General features: G+C 40.9%; 1 protein-coding gene across 1 annotated transcript in view; it reads right to left on the bottom strand.

Annotated features, from left to right (window-relative positions):
* The window catches only part of MYH15 (myosin heavy chain 15), a 46,542-nt gene that overhangs the window by 6,433 nt on the left and 12,364 nt on the right, over positions 1 to 27,745 (bottom strand). Inside the window, exons 13-36 of the mRNA XM_010204695.2 lie at positions 27,072 to 27,190; positions 25,944 to 26,093; positions 24,765 to 24,935; positions 23,521 to 23,700; positions 22,099 to 22,231; positions 19,833 to 19,900; positions 17,745 to 17,832; positions 17,396 to 17,513; positions 17,012 to 17,135; positions 16,181 to 16,317; positions 15,600 to 15,855; positions 14,926 to 15,168; positions 14,146 to 14,322; positions 13,512 to 13,657; positions 12,848 to 12,938; positions 11,522 to 11,911; positions 10,433 to 10,559; positions 9,224 to 9,342; positions 8,546 to 8,742; positions 7,161 to 7,510; positions 6,458 to 6,582; positions 4,005 to 4,120; positions 1,801 to 1,993; positions 883 to 1,086 (exon numbers count right to left, since the gene is read on the bottom strand). Coding sequence (XP_010202997.1) covers positions 883 to 1,086; positions 1,801 to 1,993; positions 4,005 to 4,120; positions 6,458 to 6,582; positions 7,161 to 7,510; positions 8,546 to 8,742; positions 9,224 to 9,342; positions 10,433 to 10,559; positions 11,522 to 11,911; positions 12,848 to 12,938; positions 13,512 to 13,657; positions 14,146 to 14,322; positions 14,926 to 15,168; positions 15,600 to 15,855; positions 16,181 to 16,317; positions 17,012 to 17,135; positions 17,396 to 17,513; positions 17,745 to 17,832; positions 19,833 to 19,900; positions 22,099 to 22,231; positions 23,521 to 23,700; positions 24,765 to 24,935; positions 25,944 to 26,093; positions 27,072 to 27,190 — 4,022 coding nt within the window. The remainder of the gene's footprint in view (positions 1 to 882; positions 1,087 to 1,800; positions 1,994 to 4,004; positions 4,121 to 6,457; positions 6,583 to 7,160; positions 7,511 to 8,545; positions 8,743 to 9,223; positions 9,343 to 10,432; positions 10,560 to 11,521; positions 11,912 to 12,847; positions 12,939 to 13,511; positions 13,658 to 14,145; positions 14,323 to 14,925; positions 15,169 to 15,599; positions 15,856 to 16,180; positions 16,318 to 17,011; positions 17,136 to 17,395; positions 17,514 to 17,744; positions 17,833 to 19,832; positions 19,901 to 22,098; positions 22,232 to 23,520; positions 23,701 to 24,764; positions 24,936 to 25,943; positions 26,094 to 27,071; positions 27,191 to 27,745) is intronic.

Below are 27,745 nucleotides of genomic sequence, written 5' to 3'. Positions count from 1 at the left end.
AGACTCGTACACATGGTGAAGGCTGGCCTTTACTACATAGCTCAGCTTCAGACTGAGAAAATCTTAAAAACACTCTCAAAGCTGTAAAACGTTCAAGTTTTGATTTAAATAAACTAATAAGCAAGAGGCTGAAATAGAAGAATAAGTCAGTTCATTTTTGAAAAGTAACAATCCATAATCAGTCAGCCAATGAGGTGATTAAAACAGAAGCCCCACGGCATCATGGCCCAGAGGAAAGATTGCAAAACATGGCCAGCCTATAGCACGTTTTCATTTCCTTCTGATCATTAATTATTTGGTGAAGAGACGATTTGGTTTTGTAGCAAGAATGCTGGTGGTCAGGTCACGCCCTTTCACGTCCCTGGAAAAACTGCAGTGTCAGTTGTGACAAAGTCCGAAGGCCTACCTATGTTAACAAAGGCCTGTGACAAGGTAGGGAGCACTTTGCTCTGGGGTGGTTTCCTGCCCTGCACAACACCACCTATTGTTAGAACCCAACCTATGCAGTTTTCATTGCTGAGTAACATCAGTGCTCTTGAAGCATTGCTTTTCCAAAGAACTGCCTACACCATCCCAACCATGGCCTAACTAAAGGAGGGAACCGGTTTTACAGCACAGAAGGAAGACAGGAATAAAATTTACTCTTATTATCTTCTGTCATTGCTTTTCCTGGCAGCTGTTTAAAGCAGCTGTCTGAGTCATCAGTTCCAGCTAACTTGTAGTGAGTTCGCATATCTACATAAGTGACTGACTTCCTCCTTCATTTTTTCCCTTGAAGGACAGCAAGGTTTGTCTGACTTATGATGACCATGGACAGTGTCAGTGCTTAATACACAAGGCTCAGCTTAGCACAGTGAGGGAGAGAGCACAGAAAAAGCCAACCTGAGTGTGAAGCAGGTTCACACGTTCTGTGGCTTCCAGCAGTTCATGTTCTGCCAGCTTCCTTGCCCTCTCAGTCTGGTCCAGCAAAGCTCTCAGCTCATCCAGCTCTGACTGGAGAAGGTTGTTCCTTCTGTCAGAGACTGCCAGCTGCTCCTTCAGATCTTCATTCACGTGTCCAGAGTCATCCAGCTGCACTTGAATCTCCTGTAACAAGAGAGAAGTTTGTTTTTCCACCAGTGCAGCTCCATTTCAACCTGCTGTGCTCCCATAAGGACCCTGGATTGCAGAGGCTGCACAGGGCCCAGCTCAATAATTGCAGTACTTTATTGAAGAAAGGCTTCCTCCATACTCTAAGCTGAATAGCTTTTCTGCTATGTGATGCAATAGGGGAAAAAACCTGTGTGTTTGAATCAGTGAGAGCTCGAAGTTCTGATCAAGGCAGAACTACCTGCTTAGGCACGGGAGAGGTGATGACTTAAGAGGTGTCTTAGCAAAACAGTTTGTTGTTTGGTTGGTTTTTTTTTAAGCTGTTATGTTAAAACAAACAACAAAACTGAATATATACACACTGCCTGTATTCCAGCCAACCAATATGCAGCCTGCTTCTACAGGCCTTGCAAGCTCACAAGAAAATCGTAGATTTTCAGATCCTCAAGCTGTAGCTTTCTGCCCTGGCAGAAGGTGGTAGCCAGCAAGGGGGTTTATGATTGGATCTTATCCAGCTTTTATCAAGTCTGGAAGAAAAACATATTCCAGCATTCTCTTACATCAGATGTAATCACTAAGGGCTTTCCTTTCACATCCTCTATCTTCTTCTATCTTGATAGAGCAGCTTCTATCTTAATTACCATCACCATTGCTGTTTTGCTCTGTGTTAATGAAGCGTAGCCCACACCTACTGCTGGCAGCTCTAAGTACCTTTATTTGTGTCTGCAAGACACGTGCTGACTTTGTTGCTTCTGCAGCATGCCTATTAGCATGGCTGAGCTGGATTTCCATCTCATTGAGGTCCCCTTCCATCTTCTTCTTGAGCCGGATGGCCTCATTTCTGCTCCGGGCTTCAGAATCAAGAGTAGACTGCAGTGAATCAATGGCACGTTGCTGATTTCTCCTGATTGTGGAATAATGTGAAAGCACATGAAGAGTGAATGGAGTAAACTTCCTCTCTGGGCAGGAGTGTAGAACATGCAACTTTATGAAAGTATCTAATTTCCAGAAATAGTGTATTTATGAATGACATCTATAGCACAGTTTTTTAGTGCTTCACTGCCATCTAACTGGTTGGTGTCCTTCACACCTTCAACTAACTCCTGATCTGTAAGTACCTATAGCATCCTTCTGCCATGTTTCCTTTGGCAATATTGGATCAAGGAGTTATCTCAGATCTCTTGTAAACTCAAGCAAGTACAAATCTGAATCTAATAAGAAGCACTTCAAGCTTGGTAGTCACTCACCAAGATATTTACTGAATCATTTACTGAGATGTTTTACATCTCAGCCTTCTTATGAAGGCAATTAGTGGAAGGGATTAATTAAACTGATGGTAGGCAACTACATTCTAAGCTAATTATTCTAGGTACTCTTTATAATAAACAGCATGTGTAAGCTACAATGTATTATGTCTTAAAATAGGTATTGAAACACATTTCTTATGCTCAATTATAAGTGGAATAATTCAGGACTAGAAATCTGTGATATGGATATCTAAATTTAGAAGAGATTAAACTGAGATTAAACCCACCCTAACTAACAGCCTGCTCCTGCTATGAAATGCAGCTTAGTACCAATTTAAAGCTGGCAAAGCAGATGCAAATAGGTGCTTAATTTTATTGACTCTGCAACAATCAAGTCCTACAATGAAAGTTTTGCTTTCTTATGACCAGAAAGTAACTTAAAGTGCAGAGTATGACTCACACAAGGAAACATATACCTTGCTGCTGGGTAAGTTTTGCTGCAAGCATGTGAGTTCCGGGAAATCAGAGCCAATAAGGAAAACCTTGACGGCCTTATTGTTTCAGCGAGATACTGAACTATGCCCCAGACACCCAGGGAACAACATAGCATGTCTGCCGTGCAACTTTGCAGCAAAACATTGATAACAAAGCTGAAACAGAAAGCACTGATTATGAGAGCTTATCCTGAGATCTCTGTAATCCAGACATCTGCAAGACATCACTAGATATTATGTGAAAGGGCTGAAATACTCTTGTTTTTGAAAGAATTAACATATCAGCACCTGTATCTACGCTGGCCAATGTGGGCCTTGGCCTTCCCCTTACCTACCCTTTAGCCTACCAACAAACAATGGCACGTTTCCTGGTTTAATAGCACTGCAACACTAATTCAAGGTCAGATTTTTCTGAACATCTGCACATGTAGCGATTGGTCAAAATCTGGCATCACTTTAAGAACGTAACTCTTCACACCAATGTTTATGCTAGGTGGGAGGGGAGACATCGAAGACATCACCCTCCTGTCATCTAATTGCATTCCATTGTTTATCCCTTTCACCTGCAAGTTCCTCTCCTTTTATGTTCATGCTTTCTGTGCCTTTGCAATTGTTACCACTTACTCAAATGGTGTACACATAATGGTAAGCTCCTCACATCCTCCTACAATCAATGCAGCTAAAACTGCATAAATTAACACAATGCAGAGGTAAAGGCTGCCCTCAGATAACAGAGGTTTGAGCACCACTGAGGTAGTAGTGCTGATTTTTGCCTTTAGTTTCCTTTGGGTTGCAACTGTCCTAGAGGATTGGAAGACAGCTCTCTAGACCTGCTTGTCCCCACACTGTAAACTCACAGGCTCAGCGGCCCTTGGTCTGCTGTGACTTTGGTTGTACCAGTCAATTGTGTTATGGCTGCTACGTGATGTGTGTGAGTGGCTTAACATTTGTGTTGGCAGAGCCTGAACTGACAGGAATATTTGAACTGAGAAACAGTACTGTGGTAGGACTACCCTTTGGCAAATAATCAGAGCTGGTTTGTTTTCTAGTACGGACAGTATTTGCTTGTGCTGTCATAACTACCTGTAATGCATTTGACTGTTTTAGGTCTTGGGAATATTTCTGGTCTTTTGAGATTTTTCCCCTAAGAAACATGCTTCTTCCTGCATAATACCTTATATTTTCCATTTCTTCATCCTTTTCTGCCAGTTTCCTTTCAAACTCCGCTTTAAGCTGAGAAAGCTCAAGCTGAAAACGAAGGGTCTTACTTTCTTCATGCTCCAAAGCTCCCTGAAATAGAAAGCATCAAGGCCAGGAGTTGCTTTTTTTTAGAAATAAATAAATAAATAACAAAATGCTGCACAAAGATGATCCTTTCACACTGTTCTTCCCCTTCCCAATAGCACTGTTTCCTCCCTACCTCTCTCTAGGCGAGGACATGAGCTTACATGGCAAAACGATGCATTTGTTTGCCTTCTAATGCAACATGGCAGCTGGAAAACTGAACAGCAAACTCCTCAGAGGACAAATTGTCAAACAGGACATGGCTCACAAAAAAATACACCTTAGGTCTTGCCTGCACAGCTTTGATATCAACAGATGTTCCCTGCCCTGCACCCTTGCACAGACACCCTCCAGAAATTCAGGGACTTCTAAGGAATAGGCAGAAGCTAAAGCAAGATCGTTTTTGGAAGGGTGAAGAGGTCTACACAGCCCCCAGCAAACAAAGATCTCACCAAATCATGATGTATTGAAATTCTCTCATTTATACAATCACATTAGGCAATATGACTTTAAGGAAAGAAATTATAATCATCAGCTCTGTATGAAAAAACGCAAAAATATCCTGTCCACTCTTTCCAATTAACATTATTAATGTTAATTAATAATTAACATTAATGAGGACAACTCTATGAAACAAGAGACATTTGTTCCTATGTCTTTGTTCTTATATTTCTCTCCTATGGAAGTCGACAACTAAGCTGACAACAGCCCATAGTGAAATAACAGGGCCTCTGACTTCCAGGTCTTGCATAATCTAAGCTCAGTGACATTCTGACTCCTTGCTGCTAGCGTCAAACAGGGAAGGGAAAGAGAATTGAACCCCATATATATTTTGGAAGTGCTCTCTAAAGGGTAGAATTGCACAGGTTTAGCTCTGCTTCCCTCAAGAGATAATGGAAACAGAATAGAGGTTCTGAAGGCAAAGCTGTAGAAATTCCTTGCTAATCTCTGGCTATCATGCAGCAGCCAGAGGTCAGTCAAACACATGCTTCATGTCAAGAAGCTGCAATGTATTAATGGGAAGAGCACACAAAGTCACAAAGTGCTGTGTCACCAGTAGTGACTGCCAGAGACCCAAATTCAGAAGGAAGGGAGGAAATCTGCATTTTACAATTAAGTAAGATACATCATCACTTTACTTTTCTTAGTTCCTAATATTGCTAAGCTTGAGGAAGCCATTCCACACAGTCTGAGAAAGTAAAGTGTCTCCCTTAGATCCCTCAAGAACTGATGTATTTTTTTTCTAGCAAGAGAAGTATATTGACAGAGCATATAATCACTCTCCACATCTCAGAGCTATGGAAGAAAGGCATGCTCTTTCCTCTGCTCTGATTGTGACACCTGTTTGTTTGGCCGTGAAATCCCTGCAAAGTATAAAGCATCCTGTAACAGACAAAAGAAGTTGCACAGCATTTAAGGTACTAACCAATCCCTAGTACTGGGTGATGTTCATTTTAGCAGATATTAGAGTGCAGTTCAAAATAAATGCATCCTTCACTAAAAATTCCTTGCTACGTTCTGTACTGCTTCTAGCCAGCAACGTCTATGTCCCTTCTTAGCTTAGCAATGCAGCCAACTTTCAAAAAAGCCTGACAACCGAGCCCTTGAAGTGAATAGCCACGATTTCTAGTGGGCTTGTTCCACATTGTTGGTTTGTTTCTGGAAACTGGGATGACGTATCCCCCTTGGGTATGTGCATACTTGTCACTGTAGAAATTAATGCAGTGGTGTCTTTATCAAGCTCCTGTTGGAAGTGAAAGATTTTTCTAAATGTCCTGCTTAAATTTGGTTTCTGAGATGGCTACCTTTTTTTTTAAGCAGACTGCAGTATCCAATACAGTATCTGAGTCCTTATAAAACTTGAAGTCATCAGGAGGTTTGTTTTGCTATTCTCAAAAACAGGAAGTGGTGTGTTTGCAGCTGGAAACTAGACACTAGAAATATCTGATAAAATAGTATAAGACCATAATTCTCAGCAGTTCCTGTTTCCTGACAGGATGAAATATTCCATGCTGAAGAGAGCAAGGACTGGGTTTTAAGGAGGTGGGCAGAAGATTTCTGAACTTCCTGAAAGCGAAAAAAACCCTAAACCGATAATAAAAAACCCTAAAACTACAAGGCACCTGCTTTGAAAGGGTCTCTACTGATGATCTTAGAGCTGACATCTCCAAAAGTCAGCAGTCACTCTTGAAAATGCTGGCTAGCAAGGACAGAGAAGATGGATGCAGAGAGGTTGCACTTGCTAACAATGAACCCATTGTCTTTGTTGCTGACAGGACAAAAAAGGAAGGAATATCTTGATAAAAACACCCTTTCCTCTTCCTTTGAGCTTTACTTCCTCACCTCTGCTTCCTCCAGAGCCAGCTGAACTTCTGACTTCTCTTGTTCAACCTGTTTCTTGACTTTTTCTATTTCGTGCAGGGTTTTGTTTCCTTCACTAATCTGATTGGTCAGATCAGAAATCTCCTCTGAAACAAAAAAGAGCAGATGGATTTAGCAATTAGAGTGTCCCAAACATCCTGCAATTCACGGAGCATGAATGCAGGACCTGTGCTTCAAACTGCTTCCTCAAGGGCTTGCCTGTACACAAGTGCTTCCTTGCTTTCAATTACAGCAACTTTTTTCACCTGACCAACATGAAGTTAGAGCCTTTCTAGTAAACACTTTTTGAAGTGGTTTAGTTTTTATCTGTGATCTGCAGGCCAGCAATGCCGTGCTGCTCTGCTTTGTGAGCTGTCTAGGCTTTATCCACTGCACCTCTGCCATCTTTCTTGTTCCTCCTCTGAGACTGGCACTTCTGCCAGTGAACTTCATTGACAAGTGACCAAAGGGAAGCCTGCTCTCCCTTGGACATGACAATTTCTGTAAGGTTTTTACATTTAAAACCTTAATTGCCAGCATAACTTAGTGTCTCAAAACACATCAGAAAGCTTGCCTCAAGGATGAGATAAACACCTTTCTCTACAGTTGCTGTGGGGCACCTACACACCCCAGCTGCGCACTAGTGTGGTTCTTGCACTGGACAAGGAGCCTGAATGAAGCCTACCTTGGAGGTTCTTGTTTTCCCTTTTCAATGTCTCCAGATGGTCCAGTGTCTCCTCATAAGCATTCTTCAGCTTGAAGAGCTCAGTGCTAAGGCCACGGGCCTCCTTCTGGGCAGCCTCCAGCTCAGCCTGTGACTCTTCGTACTTTTGCTTCCAGTCATTGATTATCTTGTCAAACCCACGCTGCTTCTTGTCCAGGGAGGCAGCTGCCGAGTTGGCCTTCTCCAGGTCAATCATCATATCTTCCAGCTCATTCTGCAGCCTGTGCTTTGTCTTTTCCAGAGAAGAGCACTTGGCATTGGCTGCCTCAATGGCTTCCTCAGCTTCTTGCAGGCGAGCAGCAAGCTTCTTCCTAGAAGCCAGGTAGAAAGATACGGTGAAATAACTGGGTGCTAGCACTGCCATGTTATCCAGAAGAACTAACACCAAAGTAGTATTGCAATACATCAGTTTTGCAAGGGAAAACAGGGGAGGGGGGCAAGGAGAAGGGAGGAGGAAATCAAGAGAGAACAGACTACAACAGGCAAAAAATCATCTGAAATTATGAATGCTGACATGTGGCAGATAATTTTGTGCGAGTGTGAACATGTGTGAATATTTGAACTTTTGAACTGTCAAGCAACAGCCTGACACTTCCTGGCTGTAATCAGTATGGGCTGGTTGCAAATTTTTATAAGAGCTAGCCTAAATGAAAGTGTTGTGTTCCTCCAATAGAGAGATATGAGACAGAAACACCAACTGAGGAGTTGGTCACACCTTGGGCTTTTGCTCATAGACTATTTAGATTGGGAAAGCAGGTGAATGGGAGTCCCAGCAAGAAGAGATCCCAGAAAAAAAAAAAAAAACCAAAACAGGGCCCAGAAAGAATGTGAAGACACTAGATGAAGAAAATAGACTGGAAGCAAGGGAAGATCCTGCAGATCAGAGATGTGTGGAGGCAGATGCTGGAGACACTTAGAGGTCTTGCCCTGTAATGCCTGAGAGTGGTAACTGGGAGCAGCTCAATAGCATGAGTCAACACAACTGTCTGCCCTACCTTTCCAGGGCAGCCATCATCTTCCTGCTGGGAAGGGAAGTCAGGATCAAAGGAACGTAACACTGAACTGGGGCAAAACGAATGAGTGTGCAAGATAAACAAATAGGATAACCTAATCCCATTTGTTCTTAAACTCCAGTATCCACATCCACTACCCCATGGACAAGGACTCAACAGAAACATTAATTACTTAAGCAATGGAAGAACCAAAGAAGGTCAAGCACAAATGACAGCAAAGAGCCAGAAGGATTTTTCCACCCAGGTTGCCCTATTTCCTTAGCTCTGTCACAAGCCCCAGGGAGAACAGTCCTGCCAGCAAAGGGCATGATGAAGCCCACATAATCCACTTACTTGGCATCTTCCAGCTCCTCAGTTCTCTGAATGGCATCAGTCTCATACTTTGTTCTCCACTGTGCCACTTCTGCATTTCCCTTGGAAAGAGCCCGCTGCAGCTCTGCCTTGGCTTCCTGCTCCTCCTCATACTGCTCCCTCAAGAGATCGCAGTCGTGCCTGGCTGCTTGCAGAGCATGAGCCAGGGCATTTTTGGACTGCAGGGATAGAAAGGTCACAGCATTGCAGGTTACCTACAGCCAAACCTAAACAGACAGCACTTAGAAATTCAAATGAAGGCTTAAACCGTTTTTCTTCTTTTTGCCTTTTGCCTTGACAGTCCAGGTCAAGTGAGGTGAGAGTGTTTGAAGTCATCTCTAACTGGTAACATGCTGAGGAAGCTATCAAGACTGAAGATAATCTAACACCTTTGGGGAAACATCCAAACTTTTAAGATGCGATATCTGAGATTTTGGCTACCCTACTGGGTACGTTTTATTTAACAATTATGGATGCTGATTATTTTCTCAAACTCTTCTCTTGTGTTTTGCCTCAGCCAGGGGCAGGAATTTATATCAGTACAATTACCAGGAAACATTCTCATTCACGTGTCTCATTTCAACTTTTATCCAGGCTTCAAGTGCGCATGAGCAGTTTTGCCCATTCTATTCCAATGGATGAGACATATCAAAGCATTACCTTGGTTTCCTCTTCCAGCTGTCTCCTGAGTTCCTCAATCTGTTGTGTAAATGATGTTTTCCCTCGAGACAGCTGGCTTATCAGTGACTCCTTCTCTTCAAGTTGTCTTGTAAATTCGCCTGTCACAGGATTTAACAACAACCAGAAAAGTAAGATGATGAAATGACAAAGTCTCACCTGTCCAATTCTGTTGAGGAAAAGAATTGGTAGTGATTGTGGTTGACATTTTGGAAGAAGACAAAGTTGTACCATCAGACACTTCACCAGGACACTTTTTCTCATGTTTTTGTTTGTTTGTGGATTTTTTTTTGGTGGGGTTTGATTTTTTATTTTGTGGAGAGTTTTTGTTTGGTTTGGTTTTTTCTTTGTACTGCCAATACCTTGATTCATTAATTTTAGTTTAGCTCATGGATCAGACTAGACTGGTGCTTACTTTCATGTGCAGTTATAGCTGGTGTTATTTAGACTTTTCTTCACTACTTGACATCGCTTTTCCACATGCTTCTTTTCAGAGGGCTGCGAAGCACCATGAGAACCTCACAGTGACCAATGTGCAGAGCAGAGGGATACATACGGAAAACTTCATTTATCACAAGAGGGAAGTCACTGCAGGATGGGAAATGCAGCCTTGTAGGAGTACATAGAACTAACAAGAAAACACACTGGAAATTAAAATTATGTCTTTGAGAAGACATGGTATCTGATAAGATTCAAGAGTGCTACTCTGGCTTAAAAGGTAGCAAGCACTTGGAGGATATGTGATATTTTTAGTTGGGTATGAGCATCTTCTAGAGTGCAATGTCCAAGGTCATGCTGAGGAAGATGGTATTCACAGAGACAGCAGCAGTATGCCAACTCCTTTACCTTCCCTCTAGTATTGCAAAATAGATGTACATGTCCTTGTTCCTGAATCTGGGTACCTAGCCAACACATCCATTTCAGCTCATGAGATGGTATCACCATATGCTGGTAAATATAGTTATAGGTTTTTTTTAAAAGCCAGTCAGAGGCAAGGTCCTCCCACCAAGGTTACAAAAATAATGAAGACAGGAATGTCAAAAACCACAAAGCTACTGCTCTGTTTCAGCAACCCTAATTTAGCGACCTTCAGAGCAGATTTTATCGCACAGTACATCTCACCAATGTAGTGCTGAGACACACCTAATAAGTTACTGGGAAACAATCTATTTCGGCTGGACATTCACATACCATTCTCACTCTGGAGTTTTGCCTTCTGTGTAGTGAGGTCATTCATGAGGCGAGTCATTTCCTCCAGTTTGGTTTTTGTCTCATTCAGGTGGTCTTCATAAGTTCGACAAAGTTTCTCTGCATTAGCCTAACAGGAAATGGGAGTAAAGACAAAGCAAGCTGTAGCCTTCCAAATGTATCCATTTTTTTTTTCTTGTCAGTCTTTGCTATCTACCATTTTTCTGAAACACAAATACCCCAGTAGTAAAGTGAGGAATAGCAGCCCTGTGTCCACAGTCCCAGGCCAGGGGACTCCTCCTCACACCAGTTTCCCAATTTGTTTTCCCTGAACTGCGCTCTGAACAGAAGCATCAGTGCAAAAAGCCTCTGCAAGAACTTGAAGAGCAATCACTTGCCTATGAAGTTCAGGCATAGTCTCCTCGTAATTGCTAGATAGGAAAATCACCTCCAATGAAAATTGCTCTACTGATTCTGCTTTAATTGCCATTTATCATAAACTGAGTTTGATGACAGCTTTCTAACTCTCAGAATACTGAAATTGCTTTTCTTCACTTACACTGAAAGAACTCCTTAGAGTGCTCTGAAAGCGACCAAGATTATCTATTCAGGAGATAAATCTACAATTTAGCCATTGGAAGGAAAAATACACATGGCAGTCATGCAAGCCTTTGCTTTGCACTCCTTGCTAACACAGGTCAAAACTGTGAAGCAAGGGCAAGATCTGAGAGGACTCTGCTTAGGATGAGGGATATCCTGCCTTGGATGGCATCACCCTAGTCATTGCCAGCCTGGAGGAGCATAATTTAAGTGACACAGTTTTGAGCTCTGAGATACACGGATAAAAAAATTATTCCTGGGACTAGGGAAGCACTACCTGTTTTCAACAGACCGTCTCAGTTGTTGTCCCATCTCCGAGTAAGAAAGGTTACACACCAGCTGGGGAAGGAGGTAGACTGTACAGAAGCACCCTTGGATTACAAGACACCACCTTCTAAAACATGCCAGCCCTATCAGGTGTCCTGGGAAATTTTCAGACCAGCCTTAGCTACACATGACCTTTAGGGGTTTGAGACGCCTCAGGACCCTTACCTTTCCCTTAACCATCTGCTCCATGTTGGATGACAGATCATCCACTTCCATCTTCAGCTCACTTTTCTCCTTTTCCAGTTTCTGCTTGACTCGCTGCAGGTTGTCTAATTGCTCCCCCATCTCAGCCACGCTGTCTGCATGCTTCTTTCTCAGGGTGGCGGCTGTGGCTTCGTAGTGCAGTGTGGCCTCTTCAAGGTCCCGCCGCAATTTCAGGAACTCTGCCTCACGTTTCTTGTTCATCTCCAGTTGGGCAGCTGTAGCTCCTCCAGCCTCCTCAAGTCGCTCACTTAATTCCTCCAGCTCTCGGGCCAAATCTGATCTCTGCTTTTCTACCTTGGCTCGAGCAGCTCTTTCTGCCTCCAGCTCCTCTTCTAGTTCTTCTATACGAGCCTATCAAAAAGACACGAGCATCTTTGGGTCACCTTCATGATGACTGCCATGAGAAGACCATGAAGTCAGCCCACACTTTACAACACAGGTGGAAACACAGCTGTTAAAGAACTTGCCCATTTGTGGCAGTAAATCAGATCTTGAGCTAGAGTAAGGATGATGAGTCACATCTTTCTCACAGTAGATAGCTCTATAAGCTCTAGTTCAAGACATTTAAGTCAATGCATTGGCCTTGTATGTCACTTGACACTCGTCTGAAGTACATGAGAGAATTACTTGATAGTAGGAGTAGCAGCAACAAATTGTCATTGAAGGGGCTCTTTGTTCCCAATTTAAGAGCTCTGTGACTGAAGCCAATTTTCTCTAGAACTATTAAGACAAGATTTTAAATGTAACAGTGTGTAAAATTGCATGAATAATGAATTTTCCTTGGGAGCAGTCTTTTGTGAAACGATTGTTTTGACCAAACTATGCTTCAGTCCAAGTTATGCAAATGTTCTTTATTTACAAAAAAGCAGAGCAGATACTTTGTGTCAAGACATTTTGTTTAGACTGTGTTGATTTTCTTTGGCCTTTTCATCCTGTTGATATTGTCCTGCACGTTCAAGCCCTTCCCCTAAAATTCAAATCCATGTTTATCACTGCTGAACCTATCCCCAGCTCCACGGTTGGAACAATATTATTTGCTTAAAATAAAACACCAGAGCCTTTCTGCCTGGCCTGAAGCCACTCATATTCCATGGTTGTAGGTCCTGCTACAGGGAAGGAAGCACTACAGAACAAGCATCCTGAGGAGAAAAACAGTATTTCTGGGAGCTATGGAGTTACACCAACTTTGGATCTCAAAATCAAGCTGCAGAGAAATTTCTGCAAAGCCCTTCAGTGAGGCACAAAGATATACTCATCCTAAGACACATGAGAGAGAAGCAAGCTGACCTGAAGCTCCTTGATCTTCTTTTGCAGCTGCATCACTATAGCTTGTTCATCTTCTATCTTGGAATTCAGCTGGCTCATTTCAAATTCTTTCCTGCCACAGAAAGGAAAATCCTACTGTGACAATTTTCCCTGTAGCTTCAAGTTAGGCTTTTGTAATTCTTACAGAGTTGTTCAATAAAACTTCTAATGTATCTAAAAATGAAAGCAATCCTCGTGTCTTGCTATTTGCATGAAAACCCATCTTCCTCTGAGCAAGTCAAGACTCTGCATGCATTTGTGCAATTATATTTCTGGTTGTGTCATACAAAAGTAAAGTTATTTTCAGACCCATTGGAAAAATGTATTTAACAGAGTCAGGTCTTTCAACAATACTATCATAGCTCATTAGGATGAACAACTTTTTAAAGACTTCCTTCAGCTTTCCCCTCTAAGCAATGAAAAACATAATTAACGCTTTGAAGGTGCTAGAAAGCATAATGAATTCTAATGTTTCTGGTATACCATGCACAAGTAAGAGTGATTTTCCTTCCTTCCTTGGCTACACACTCTCTCCTCATGAAATTTTCTTTTAGCCACCACCAGAGCAGGATGACACGCTTGAAGGCTCTGAAATGATGGTAGTAACTGTGCCGCTTTATTTTGTACAACAGAGTAAGTCTCTTACTTTTTTAGCTTTTCTTCCATCTGGAGCTTATCATTCTCCAAGTCCATGACACTCTCTTGGGTCAGCTTCAAATCCCCTTCCAGTTTGCGTTTTGCCCTTTCTAGATCCATCCTCACTTTCTTCTCTTGTTCGAGTGAGCCCTCAAGCTTTAGGACCAAAGTCACTCGTTAAATATATTGAACACAGATGGTTCACAAATCAGATGTATGCTGAGCCCAGCTTTGTGCTGAGCTCTACCAAGTGGTGAAGCAGAAGTACTTAAGTACAAGAATCCTATTTTAGGTTTTTTGGTTTCTAGCAGCCAGTGGGCATATGGGCTAAAGAAATACAACATAAGGGTTAGTCCACGCTTTACATTTTTACAAGTGTTACAGCTTAGTAGCAAAGCTCTGTTTGATTTCATGCCAGTTACACTGCAAATGCAAATGTCCTTATCACATCCCTTTCAAAGCCTGCACTAAACAGGTGAGTTTTTATAGCATTCCTGTAATTATACATTTTACAGATAGAACAAGGACTGTATTTCTAAATCCTCAAAGGACAGGAATATATTTCAAAGCATTGCAACATTTCAAACTCTTGAAAACTCTAAGTGGTGGACGCGCAGGGGAACATGAAGGCAGAGCCAGCTTACATCATCCACTTGCTGTTCCAGCTTCACTTTAGCTTTGCTCAGTGTGTTGACCTTGTCCTCCTCTGCTTGTAGGTCATCCAGAACTTGCTGATGAGCTTCCTGCAAAGACTTTTTCTCTTTAGTAAGTTTGCTGATATTCTCGTCGAGAGTAGCCATTTCTTCTGTCAGATTTTTGACCTGTGTGAGTAAGGAAGAAGTATTTGTAAGACTTGGAATGAAGTGATTATAATAACCTGTCTTAAATGACTGTCTGTACTGAACTTGCATGCAGGAAGAAAATGGAAAGAAAGGGATTTCTCCTCCCCCCCAGCCTTTTATGGCTTTTTGAATGAAATTGCCACCAAGGGAGCCAATGTGTGACAGTTCTTGTTGTGGGTTTAGTACATTCTTTCACATGTACTAAATTCTTTCCACTGTCACTCTCATTGTGGTGGTCTGCAGCTTCTGACTATATCTGGGAGGAATAGGAGATGAACTTTACATTTACATGATCTAAGAAGAAGAGCTGGAAGAACTTGTGGTTATGGCAGAACATTGTTTGCTTAAAAATTCCCAAACTAAACATAATTCTTTAGCTGAATCGCAGCAAAACACACTTCAGAAAAAGGGAGACTCAGCGTTAAAAATTTTCCCTCATAAGATCAAATAACTGTATACTCTGATCCTTCAGTGTGGCCTGTATAACAGACAGTGCAAATCCATCAGAAGACCAGTAACTCTCGTCTTCAAGGTAATCTCTGCCCAACTTCTTTTGAAGACGTGGTGAAGTTCTAAATGTACCTTGTTTTCAGTAGCATGCTTCTCTTTCTCCACTTTTGCAAGTGTTATTTCCAGATCATCAATATCTTTCTTGAGCTCGGAGCACTCATCTTCCAATTTTCTCTTCTTAGAAGTCAGCTCAGAATTCATCTCTTCCTCATCCTCAACCCGCTCTGTCAGTTCTTTGACTTTGGCCTCTAGCTGAATCTTGGATTTAATCAACAAGTCGCATCGTTCCTCTGCATCTGCCAGAGTGTCTTGCTCCTGGTGGGGCACAAGGAAGAGGAAAGCAATGAATTCCTGGCCTGTTTTCTTCCTCATTTGTCCCCTATCCTGTAAGTGCTCAGCAAACCTGATCCAATTCTATAGAGCAGCATAAGGAAAATTTCCTACTCCTGATTTCAGAAGATAAGACCAACAAATAATTAACAGAGAAGGATGAGACAGTAGTGAGCTTTACTAGTCACATATAAGATCACTTTCATATCTAACTGCCATGGACATTGCCTTGGACAGAACCTGTGAAGATGTGCATTGCTAGCCCACCTAGTTACGCTAGAACATGAGGATCTCTATCTGCTTTAATTTTTGGGCAAGACTCTGACAAGACCAACAGCTTACTTAACACCCTGGTCTGTAATCCTTTGAGTTTCAACGAATAACTAGTAAATATATGAATATATGTGTCTACTCACAGCTTGGAGCTGGAGAAGCAAATCATTCTTTTCCTGAACTAAAGAGACTTGCTTTTCTTCAAGTTCCTTCCTCCTGGTTTCAGATTTTTCCAGGGCCTCCTTCAGTTTCAAGAACTCTTCCTTCATATTTGCCATCTCCTTTTCAGTTTCTGCAGACTTCAGAAGAGGTTTGATCTTAAAGAAAAGCTTCATCCAGGGCCAGTTCTTCACAGCCATAAAAGCACGGATGTTCCACTGAATTACAAGAAGGGCATCCCTGGTTTAAGAAGAAAATAAAATTCCCTAAATCTTAGTCTGATTTTAAAAAGTGAGATTTTTGTAATTTTCAGTCAGTTTTATGGCTTTGTTCTCAGTAATATTAAGAACTAGGTTCCAAGATACGGAAGGAACTCCCTCCATATCTGATTCTTACTGGAGCTGCAGGCAACTAATCTACATGCTGTTATTTTTATCATCCATCCACTTTAAACCAGTAATTTAAGTTAGCTATGGCTTTAGGGACTGTAATAATGTCTCTATTCCACATATAATTAAATGATAATGACTATTACCCACACAGATTTAAGGGAGTTCTTTCATACCTGCGCTCCACTATCTTCTGAAACTCAATCCGCATCAATCTGCCACGTGCTCTTGCCTGGATCATCGTTAAGATTTTTGCAAGTCTCTCATCCCTCATTTCTTCCAGATGGCCCAGGAGACCAGCCTTGAAGAACACCTGGTACATACACAGATGTAATTTCACCATAACAACTTACTTTATTCCACAGTTATACAGAACTTATTGAAATCATTCAGAAGAATGGTATTTCTATTGACACATTATGAAGTAAAAGGGCATAGAGAGCCCAAGATTATTTGCATCAGGGAATGCACTGTACACTTCCGAATTTGTTTTAAAATTGGGCCTCACCTCCTCAATTTTGAATAGGCCTGACTATTTTATTGCCACATTTTCATTGCCAGAGCACTTTTTTCAGCTGTAGCAGGGTTCAAAGCAGGTTAGCTGAACCACAACTCTCAGCTCTCATAGATCCTTGATAATGGGATCACGTCATAATTGCACATGGCCTCATTTCAAAGGCTGCAGCTGATCTTGTGGTCCGTCTATGTCTGAGTGTACCTACATTATATTAAATAAGTTATTGTTTTACTGGGAGGCATGGAGCATCATCTGCTGCTGTAGTGCTGCTGTAATAAAAGCTTTGTGGGAGCGTGAGCCAGAGAAACAAAATTCCTCTATCATAGCTTAAAAATTAACATCACTTTGCTGCTATATTTCTGGTTTCTTATTTTATTAATTCTTTGTTTGTTGTCACCACTAGAAATTTAATAATGTCCTATTCTGCAAAATAAATATTAGATCCATCACTTTCTGCTTTACATGAACAGTGATGGTCTTTTCTGGTTACCTTAGTGTGTCCAAACCGATATTGGTTATGGTCAACATCTAAAGATGCCAGCAGTTTTTCAGCAGCTTTTCTGCTATCCACAAATTTATCCTCTGGGATTGCACCAGGATTCAGAATGCGGTACCTGTTAATAACAGATGAAGAGTGAGTAAAACTGGCCTAGATTCTGCTTTTTTTTCCCCCTCTCTTCCCCCAAAACTTAAAAAAAAAATCACCTAGGATAGTTTCCTACTTAGCATCTACACAGATACAAACAAAAGCAGAATTCTGCCTTCCATGTTCACACAAATTGAGTAGAAAGTAAACTCAAACAAAAATAAGAAGACACGCTTTGCTTATTTTGACTGATGAGTTAGGACATGAGACAACACAGCTCTGCATTACCTTTGTTTAAAGTCAGCATAAAGCACCCTGTTTGGGAAACCCTTACGGCAAATGCGGATGCCTTCAAGGACACCATTACAGCGGAGCTGATGCAAGACAAGGAACGCATCCATTTCACCTTCAGGGATAAAAACAAGGCTAAATTAAACGGAGTTTCTGCCTAGAGATTAATCTTCATTTAACTGAGGGAACTGGAAAATGTGTGGTGTCACTCCTGAAAGAGCAACACCACTGGTTAAGAGTGAAAAACACAGACAGTATTTAAATACAATCTGGTGGCTTGGAATGAAGTACTGGAATGACATAGTTCAAATATACTAACATTTTCAGACTGTTGTGTTTGCCATACCTGGAGTTTTGGATTCATTGGGGATAATGCATCGTACAAAGTGAGGAGCTGTAGATTTTAGGTTAGTCATCAGCTTATTTAAATTTTCCTAGAACAGAATGGTTAAAAACACAATTAGCTTTAGTGGTTTGGTGGAATTCCAATCACTTATTTCTTTGGCTTGTTGGTTGCTAATTTTGTTGACATCGTCTCTCTAAATAGTCCCAAACAAAATTATAAGCTTACCAGGATTATTACAGTGAAATGTGTTCAAATAAACCAAAGTACAAATTAACTTTATTATAGGAATGCACATCAGTTTTAGCAAAGTCTTAAGAAGACACATGTTTTACTTACGATCCCAGAAATGTCAGAATGAAGATGAACAGTGTGCAAGATGCAGTATCATCCTGTAGAGCACTTCTGTAAAGCCAACTGCACTTTTGCCTAGTGTCCTGGTTTAAGCCCAGTTGGCAACTCAGTGACTCACACTGCTCCCCCAGTGGGATGGGGAGAAGGATCAGGAAAGAAACATTTGAAACTTGTGGGTTGGGATATGAACAGCTTACCAACTTAACTAAGCTAAAATATAATAATAAAAATAATAGTTAAAAAATTTACTAATAATTGTAGTGAAAAGGAATGTAACAAAAAAAGAGAAATAAACCCCCAAACTAGTGTTGCCCAAAGCAGTTGCTCAGTACCTGCTGACTGATGCTCAAGCAGCGATTTGCCCCTCCCATCCATCTCCCCCCAGTTTGTATACTGGGCATGACATCCTGTGGTTTGGAATATCCCTATGTCTAGTTTGGGTCAGCTGTCCTGGCCATGCTCCTTCCTGGCTTCTTGCACACCCCCAGCCCACTCGCTGTCAGAATAAGGTGGTAAGCAGAAAAGGCCTTGACGCTGTGCAAGCACTTGGCAATAACTAGAAATTTCATGGGTTATCAACACTGTTTTTCAGCACAAATCCAAAACACAGCCTTGTAGCAGCTACTAGGAAAAAATTAACTCTATCCCAGACAAAACCAAGACACTAGTCACTTCCCCACTCAGTGATGATAGTTCACCTTTCCCATCTCTTCCTTATAAAAGCTGTCTTTTTGTCCTCCTGGTCAAACATTTTCCCTTTATTGATCTTAATCAGACATCTCTCAAGACAGTTTGGAAGAAACCAGACATTCAATGCCTACCAGTTATCACCAAGCTGTGTGGAACATGTTTTGTCTTGTAAGCAGAAGATAGAGACCATTAGAGGTGGAATATAATGTCATCAGTACAACTGTTCAAATAGAAAATTTCTCACATGCCAGTCAGGATGACAAATAAGACAACCTGAGCTGGGTACTTAGCAACTTCTTGTGTGCTGGAAAGTGGGCTTCTATTTGTGGATTGTTAAAGTACTGAGTGATCCTTCAGCTATCTTTACACTTCTTCAGTTGGTAAGATACAGACATTGATTTCCTGTGATTTCTCTTCATGAGAACCACCAAAGAAGATAAAATTACATGACTAGTGGGAGATAACTACTTCCTTCACTACCTGAGCTTTACCGACACTACATTCCTCAATGTTACTTATTAGAAATGGTACTAATGGTAAATTACAGGCTGCATTTTTCCCCAGGCATGATCCTAGTGAAGGCTCCCACCAAGACCACACATCGGCCTCAGCAGAAGGGAGTTACTCGGGAAAAAAGAAGCCATATACCACTCCATTCAACAACTTTTGTTTCCTATGACTGCTCTAATGCTAGGATCCAATTAGAAACAGTAACCAGGTAGAGACAAGCAAATTACTTGTAATCAGTTCCTGTTTGAAAGACATGTATGAATCTGTAGGCAACAAAAATAAAAGGTAAAGATTGTTTGCGATATTTTGTGATACTTTCTCAAATACACTTACAGCCAGTCTCCTGAATCCTCAAAGAAGATAAAATGGACTAGGCCCTCATACATAACAGAGTATCGACTTAGCCAAAGTCAATAACCCAAGCCCTAAATAAAATTCCAGTGTTGCATTTCAATTTCTTTGTCCATTACAATCTTTAACATTCCTTTTCTATGCATTGTCTTAACTCAAAACATCAAGTGGGAGAAGTAAACAAACCTTGTGCAACGAGGACACTGTTTGAAAAGAAGCACCTTTCTTGCGTTTCTTTTCTCCACCCTGGTCAGCTAAGAAATAAAAATGAAAATAAATAAACAAAAATTACAATCTGTATCTCAGTAAGGGGTGCAGGCAGGGCATGGGAGACAAACAAATCTTTCTAAAAGTGCAACTCCCTTCGAATGAAAGGCATAGCTAATGACTTTATGTCTCTGATTGCTCAAACATTATACAAAATATTCTGAATAGGTAATATATCATAAGTTTACAGCTCTCTGTCCATACTTAGAATTTTTGTCAAAGACCACTGAATGGCGTTTGCATTTCAGATGTACACAGTCTCACTTGTTATACAGAAAGCCCATAAATATGAATAAGGCAGAAGAGTAACTTTTATCAAAATAGTGTCCTTTGTAGTTCATTAAAAAGCCCACAGGGTGAGATGATGCAGAAAGGTAATGCTTAGGGAAAATTTATGCTTCACATTGTACTGTATAGACATTGATTCTCATGTGTCTGCTATGCAGACAATGAATTTGTGCAAGTAACATTTGTCCAGAATAAAGGAAAATTAATACTTGCTTTGAAATTTCAGATATAGTAGCTTTGCATTCCTTAAATTTTGCTTAAAGCTTCAGAGTCAAAATCACTCAGATCACCCAAAGGAATGCAAGTTTCTGACATGACCTTTACGAAGTTTCACAAGAGCCAAGCCTGACCTACAAATTTACAGCAATTGCTGCAGCTTTCTAAACACTGGACTATTAGATCATTCCCAGAAGGTCTGGCATTCTGTCACCTGTCAACAATAGTCAACATAAAAGGAGATGTGAAGAGTGTAATGTGCTTGATGCAATTATCCAATCTTTCCCCCTTCTGAAAGTGACACTGTCGAGACTGGAAGAGGCTAATCTGAACAGGCTGCTATTTTCTTCTGACACTGAAGAAAGGCACAGTAGTGTTCTGACAGACAGGAACGTCCACAGGCAAACAGGCAGTTAGTAACTTGCAAGAATTTGCTAGTAGCAGCATTTTTGTTATTTACATGCAGCTCCATCTCTTATTCACATTATGAAGTCTGCAGCCTCAGAAAGTATGTTATGATTCATGACAACAAAATCTATAGAAATGAGGTTACTAATAAGTAGACTGTAAGTGATTGCAACTTCAGGACATAAGAGCTATATCTTTGTAATGAATGCCAGTCTTACTTACTTAAGATCAATTTTCTAGGTGCTTGCTACTTGTCTTCTCATAAATAAAACAGTTCTGTCCATTGCATACAGCTTAAATATGTTCTCCGACATACATTTCTCTTGTCAAACAAAAAACTAACAGCAACCAAAAGGAAGAGGTATTGACAAAATCATCTACTTTGGCCAATGTGTAATGTTGCTCAAGTACCTTCAGTGCCTGCTTGCTACTAATCCAACAAAATTTTCCAAAACACTCTTTGAATCACAAAATCATAGAATGGTGGGGGTTGGAAGTGATCTCTAGAGATCATCCAGTCCAATCACTTGCTAAAGCAGGTTCACCTCGATCAGGTCACACAGGAAAGTGTCCAGGTGGGTTTTGAAAACCTACAGAGAAGGAGACTCTACACCCTCCCTGGGCAGCCTGTGCCAGGGCACCCTCACCCTCACAGGAAAGAAGTTCATCATGTTCAAATGGAACTTTTTGTGCTCCAGGTTTTGTCCATTACTCCTTGTCCTGTCACTGGAGGCAACAGAAAAACATGTTGCCCTATCCTCCTGACATCCACCCTTTAAGTACTTGTAGGTGTTAATGAGGTCCTCCCTCAGTCTTCTCTTTTATAGGCTAAACAGCCCCAGGTCGCGAAGCTTTTCCTAAGCTTTGTATTTCTTACTTAATTCAGGTTGGCTAGCAAGGAGGACTACAGTATGGAACACAAGAGCTGTACTTGTTCCTAAGCATTTACGTACAAAAGCTTTTTGGGCAACATTTGCCTGCATATCTGAACACCTGGATGCTCAAATTCCCACTGAAGCACTCACACAACAGACAGATTCCTTGCCAAAATTGCTCAGAGTATCATGTATTCAAACTAGCTGACTTAATAGCCTCCTTAGTATAACTGGCAAACTCCTACAAACACTTTGTGCATCTAAATAATTAGTCACTGCCTCATTTAGCATTGAGTCAGTTGCAGCTGAGAGACTTTTTCCTTGTTTTTTTCTTAAATTCATTCCCAAGCATACTTCCCAGGAAAGAAAGAAAACCCATTTGAGCTAATTCCACTTACCACTGTCTGCGCCAATGTAGCTTTCAAACAAGCTTGCCAGGAGTTTGTTGGATGATTTTTGGAAAATACCTACCACAGTTTCATTAAGTGGGTCTTTGTTCTTCTCAAGCCACCCAATAATGTTATAGGGAACCTACAGCAAAGCATTGAAAACAAAACAGAGGTTGCAGTCAGTAGTTCTTTATGGTTTGGCTTGAAGCCAGTGATGTTTTGTGAGGTGTTGCTCTCAGAACAGTACTAGCCACCCAGCTTTCCATCACTTGCCCTCCAATTCTCTGCTTCCTAATTCACAAACTTCTCTCCCTAATAATTACCATTTAAATCCCACACATCTCTTCCAAACTCACTGATCCCTACATCTTCTCAGAGATTCCATGAGGTTGGCTGTAGAGATACCGCATGTCAGCAGTGTCCCAGGAACTCTACTAACAAGTACCGAACTTAAAAGTGTACAAATAATGATTTCACTTCATAACAGCATGTACACTGGAATAATCAAGATTTTCTGATGGAAATCTTAATGATTAAAAATCTAACCCCTGGGCTTTGCCTCAGCTCCGTTTAGTGGGAAAATATATTCCATTATTATTACCACAAGGGGATAGAAATTCTAATGACAATTACTAATGCTGAATACATTAACAGCTACAGATAAAGAGCAAAATAGGCATTATTTCTCTTAACAAATACAAAGTTAGCTTTAAAGTTCAATTATAATTTGAAATTAACCGCATCAAGTGGGTTCTAGCTCTGCTATGCTGAGGCTTCATATCAACTCCAGTTTAATAAAAAAATTTCCTGTGTCCCTCTCAACTTCTTTCTGCCCATCTGGTCTGAAAACAGAGCTTTGAAACTCCAAGTTTTGGCTCAGGTGTCACAGCACTGAGTTGAATTCCCATTCACCCCATCACCATCAGACCTGTTAATTCAATCTTCATGGCAAAATTAGTCACATTTCCCATGGCTACCTTGATGCACAGATCTTATTGTAAATAAAAAATGATGTAAAATATTTTGCTCTTTTTTTATTTAAACATCCCTGAAGTTAATGCAAAATTAGTTGATTTGTACAGGGAACCAAGATGGAAAGTCAGGTGCTGCTGCTGCTGTTTAATCAGTAGTCTGAATCTGATTATAGGAAAAGTGACAAAGGTAAGGTATATTTTCAGCAAAAGCACTAGTAGCCTTCCTCAATTTGTTGTGTTTTATTTGTATATCCAAGAACCAGATGTCCTGGAGTCTGGTGGCATCATGCTGTACTTCAATACTTGTGAAGAGAGAGAGTAGATGTCTACTTTTACTCCTCACTGTTCCTTTCTCCTCACTCTTCATCCTCCCATCCTCCCTTCTTTGTTGTGTGCTATGGGTCAAACGCCACCTGGAAGACTAAGACGATGTCTACGCACCAGTAGAGGAACTTACTGCACCAGCATAATGGAGTAGTTCAAAGTGAGCCTCATATTTCCTTTTCTTATCAGGCCTGGGCTTCTGTAAGTTAGGTGACTTTCCAAGATGATTGTCATAGAGTTTGGCTTTGAACGTCATATCTGTAGCTTTGGGGAACATGCATTCCTCTTCAAGGATAGACAGGATTCCCAGTGGCTGTGGATTTAAGAATATGTTTGTTGAAAAATGCCTAGGCTGCTTGTGTTCAGTAGCTGTGCAGCCTTGAAGTCTGATCTGATGGAATTTGAAGCCTGCAAAATTTCTTCTCATTCTGAGGAGGAAGCCCCTGACTATTCTGTTAAAACAGAAACCACACTTTTGACTATTCAGTATGTCACTTCTGCCTTAGGAGGCTTTATGAAGACTTCTGGAAAGAGTTTGATTTACCTTACAGGGCAGTTGAACCAACTAGCATTTTACCATTCGTGTCTCAGGAAAACATGAATGAACTTCCTAGCACTGGACAGATGGTTTGAGGGATTAGGATCATGCGCAGATATCCCGTCCTTGGAGAAGAAAGTCGTCAAGTAGAAAGGTACTTAATAATCAGCCTTTCTACTCCATCTGTTCGAAATGTCTTGATGCAAGACTCAATATTTCATTTTTCCTCACAGATCAGCAGGGTTAGATGCCATGCCATAAGACACGGCGGAAAGAGATCAAGGGACAGCTGTCCCCACCAGGACCCCATTATACTCACAAAGAAGAGAAAATGAAAAGCATTTCCTCCCATGTTGGGAAAGTGGTGAGAAAGAAGCAATAGTTCCAGGCTAGGAAGGCTACAAAGTACTTTGCACATCAACATGTAATGTAATGCGAGAAACAGGAGCCTCACAGGGAGAGGTACAGTGCATGTGACTGAAACAGTTGCACTGAAAAGCTGACAAGTAAGTTTGATGTTAAGTATAAGTAGCACAGAGTAAATGGAAGAACAGCAGGGATAGAGAAAGACAAGAGTAAAAACCAAGGAAGATTACACAGACATTCAACTTAACAGTTACAGCTTGTGGTTACTGTTGGCTCTGTAAGGCAAACTTACAGAGCTCAAGCCAAGTAGCCATGAATGCCACAAATGTTGACTTTCCTTTGATTCTGTAGAAAGGCACGAAACTCATCCTGCTATTTATCCTACTCTGTTCACTGGGACTTGATGACACCTTCAAGGGAGCATCATGAATGAAACCAATTCAGTAAATAAACCTTAGCACTCCTGTACATACCTTCTCAATTAGATCAATGCAGGCCTGCAGGTCCATGCCAAAATCAATGAATACCCAATCAATGCCTTCTTTCTTGTACTCTTCTTGCTCCAGGACAAACATGTGATGATTGAAAAACTGTTGCAGTTTCTCGTTAGTGTAATTGATGCAGAGTTGCTCGAAGCTGTTAAACTGCAGAAAGAGATAAAAAGAAGAATTTGCACCACAGGTAAGGGCTTGGTAGAACTGAAAGGAAACTGTTTGCATCCAGAACCTCCTAAACAGTAACTGGTGGAGAAACTACTGAGAGTAACACTGAAGGCAAAGGAGGAGAGAGTTCAGTAGCAGCCTGTTGGCTGCCTCATGTGCTGTCCTCTAGAGAGTGAGGACACCCAGTTTTGTTCATTTTTCTCAGGATATATGGTGTCTTTCCAGATACATATCCCTTTCTTTCAGCAGCTGGCCACATCAGTCCTATAAAGCAGAGACAAGATGCTCTTTGTTCTGTTGCATACAGAGAGCAACATGTAGTAGTAACATCATTATGCACTTATCTTCAAGAATGGACGCTGAGCAACAGAGATTGTGACATGCTTTTCTTATATAGGCTTTTTTACAATGATGACAGAATCACAGAACAGCCCAGGTTGGAAGAGATCTCAAAAGATCATCTGGTGTAACCTTTTGTGGGAGAGGAAGCCTAGATGAGATTGTCTAGCACTCTGCCCAATCACATCTTGAAAATCTCCAGTGATGGGGTCTCTACCAAGTTCTTGGGGAGGTTATTCTACCAAATGATTGTTCTCACTGTAAAAAAATCCTTTTCATCAAAATGAAAATATATCTCTTACATTGAGATACAAAGATGAATAAATATCATGTCCTACAAAATATACTTTTTCTCAAAGAGAAAATGAGACACAATGCACTCTCCTAAAAAACAGCCAAAAGCATGTGAGATGTCTTTGCTAATACCACTCTCTTCCTCCTCAGGAACTATCACCATGTCCAGCTGTGCTAAATGCTGAGTATCTTCTTCATCTGTTTGTGGAAAAACCTTGTAATATCATATACACTATTTGCTTACAACTTTCTCAGTACTTTGTCTTCTGTTCATGTAGAAAAAGAAATAGCCACACAAGACTTATCATTTGGTACCTTTGATGTCCTTCCACCAAATCCTCACACATTAATACTCACATCAAAGATTTCAAACCCAGCAATATCCAGGACTCCAATGAAGAACTGTCTCGGCAGCTTAGTGTCCAAGGTCTTGTTGATACGGACCACCAGCCATTTGAACATTCGATCGTATACTGCCTTAGATAAGGCTCCAACAGCATACAAAACCTAAAATACATGTTTCAAAATACCACTGTGTGGAACAGATTTCACGGTGGAATACAAAGATTTCAGTACAGTAGCCTATTTCAACCCCTACTTATGGTTGAAATTAAATTTCACAGCTGTTCTTATAATCACCATGACATACATCATACAACACACAGCCTCTACCATTATCTATGCTGACTTTAAATTGCTGTTATGTATATGTATGTATACTAACGTGTACATAAAGTGATAGGTAGGTAGTTAGGTATGCCAGCCATGACACGCAGACCTACTGCTGGAATAGAGGAAGTCTGTGTTCAAGTTGCTCATTGACATTTTCTAATTTTTGATGGATGCTAAGGCATAAGCAAGCAATAGGAAAAAGCCTGACAGAAGATTTTGATTGCACTGATAGACCTCTCTCCATCAGTTTTCTGGTTTCTGAGCCTGTACCACAGCCTGTCTTCAAACAACAATTTTCATTGTAACCAAAATGCTGCAAAATCTCCTACAATACTGCTACAGACGCAGCAGTGCTAACCCAAGGACTTTGTTTCTTAAATTAAGAGATACCTTTAAGTGGATATTGCCTTTAACTGATTGAGGTCACACAGAGCTTAAAATTGCATGAATAATGAATGAGTAATGAGTGAATAAATAATCCATGGCTCAACTCTTCTAGGTAACTATACTCATCCAGAATTAGATGTCAATCCCCATGTGGTTTTACTGCACCTGGTTTCATTAAGTGACTGCTCAACATCAGAAAACCAATTCTTTCAAAGGCAGTACCAGCCACTATTCCCTTGTCAATCTCTTTACCAGTTTCCCTGCACTTTCACTATTTATTCCCCAAGTTTGGGGCTATAAAACAAGAACAGGTACTAGAGGTACATGTTAGCATTTCTAGCAGCTGTCTGTCTCTCTCAGATGTTATAGATTAACCCTCAAGGATCGTTGGAGAGGTATGCAGATATCCAGAAAGCTTCTCCTTACCTGTTCAACGCTTTGACCTTTGGTCACATACTCATTGCCAACTTTTACCCTAGGGTGCAATAAACCCTTAATCAAATCAGAGGAATTGATTCCCATCAGGTAGGCAGCTTTGTCAGCACCTGATCAAGAGAAAAGAGGTTTCAATTGGCTTTGAACTTCTACATGGAATCATGCCTAGCCAAGAAAAAAATATTAAGTACATCCACTTTCAAATAGAAAATGGATGCTTTGCTTTTTTAATTACTTGTGTTAGGTGTGTCTGTACTCTTTGTTGTGGTAGAAGAGGTCATCTAGCTACTTTAGACCCCAATTGCTGCAAGAATCACACTTGAGAAACTCTTCAGATATAGGGAAAAGAACATATCTCCACATCAGTTGTAGACAATTTCAAGTATGAGAGGAAATTAAGAAGCAAGACCTGAAGCAAGAAAAAGCTAAGGCAACAACTTTTTACAACCATTTTGTTCAAATAGCCACAAAAATGGAATTTCACTGGGTTACTCTGACTGTGTCTGTTCACCTTCTGCAAAGGTTACTCACCACTGAATGAGTCACTGCAAGAAATAAAGCACTGCACTCTTGTCTGAGTGGGAGGTACACTGTGCAAGATCAAAGCAAACAGACACTTCTTCCTCAACACAGTGCATGATACATGCCAGATTTTTTAAGGCAAG

The sequence above is a fragment of the Colius striatus genome, chromosome 1 (genome assembly GCF_028858725.1).
Source record: "Colius striatus isolate bColStr4 chromosome 1, bColStr4.1.hap1, whole genome shotgun sequence".
Lineage (NCBI taxonomy): Eukaryota > Metazoa > Chordata > Aves > Coliiformes > Coliidae > Colius > Colius striatus.
This window is presented reverse-complemented; position numbering and strand designations above follow the sequence as displayed.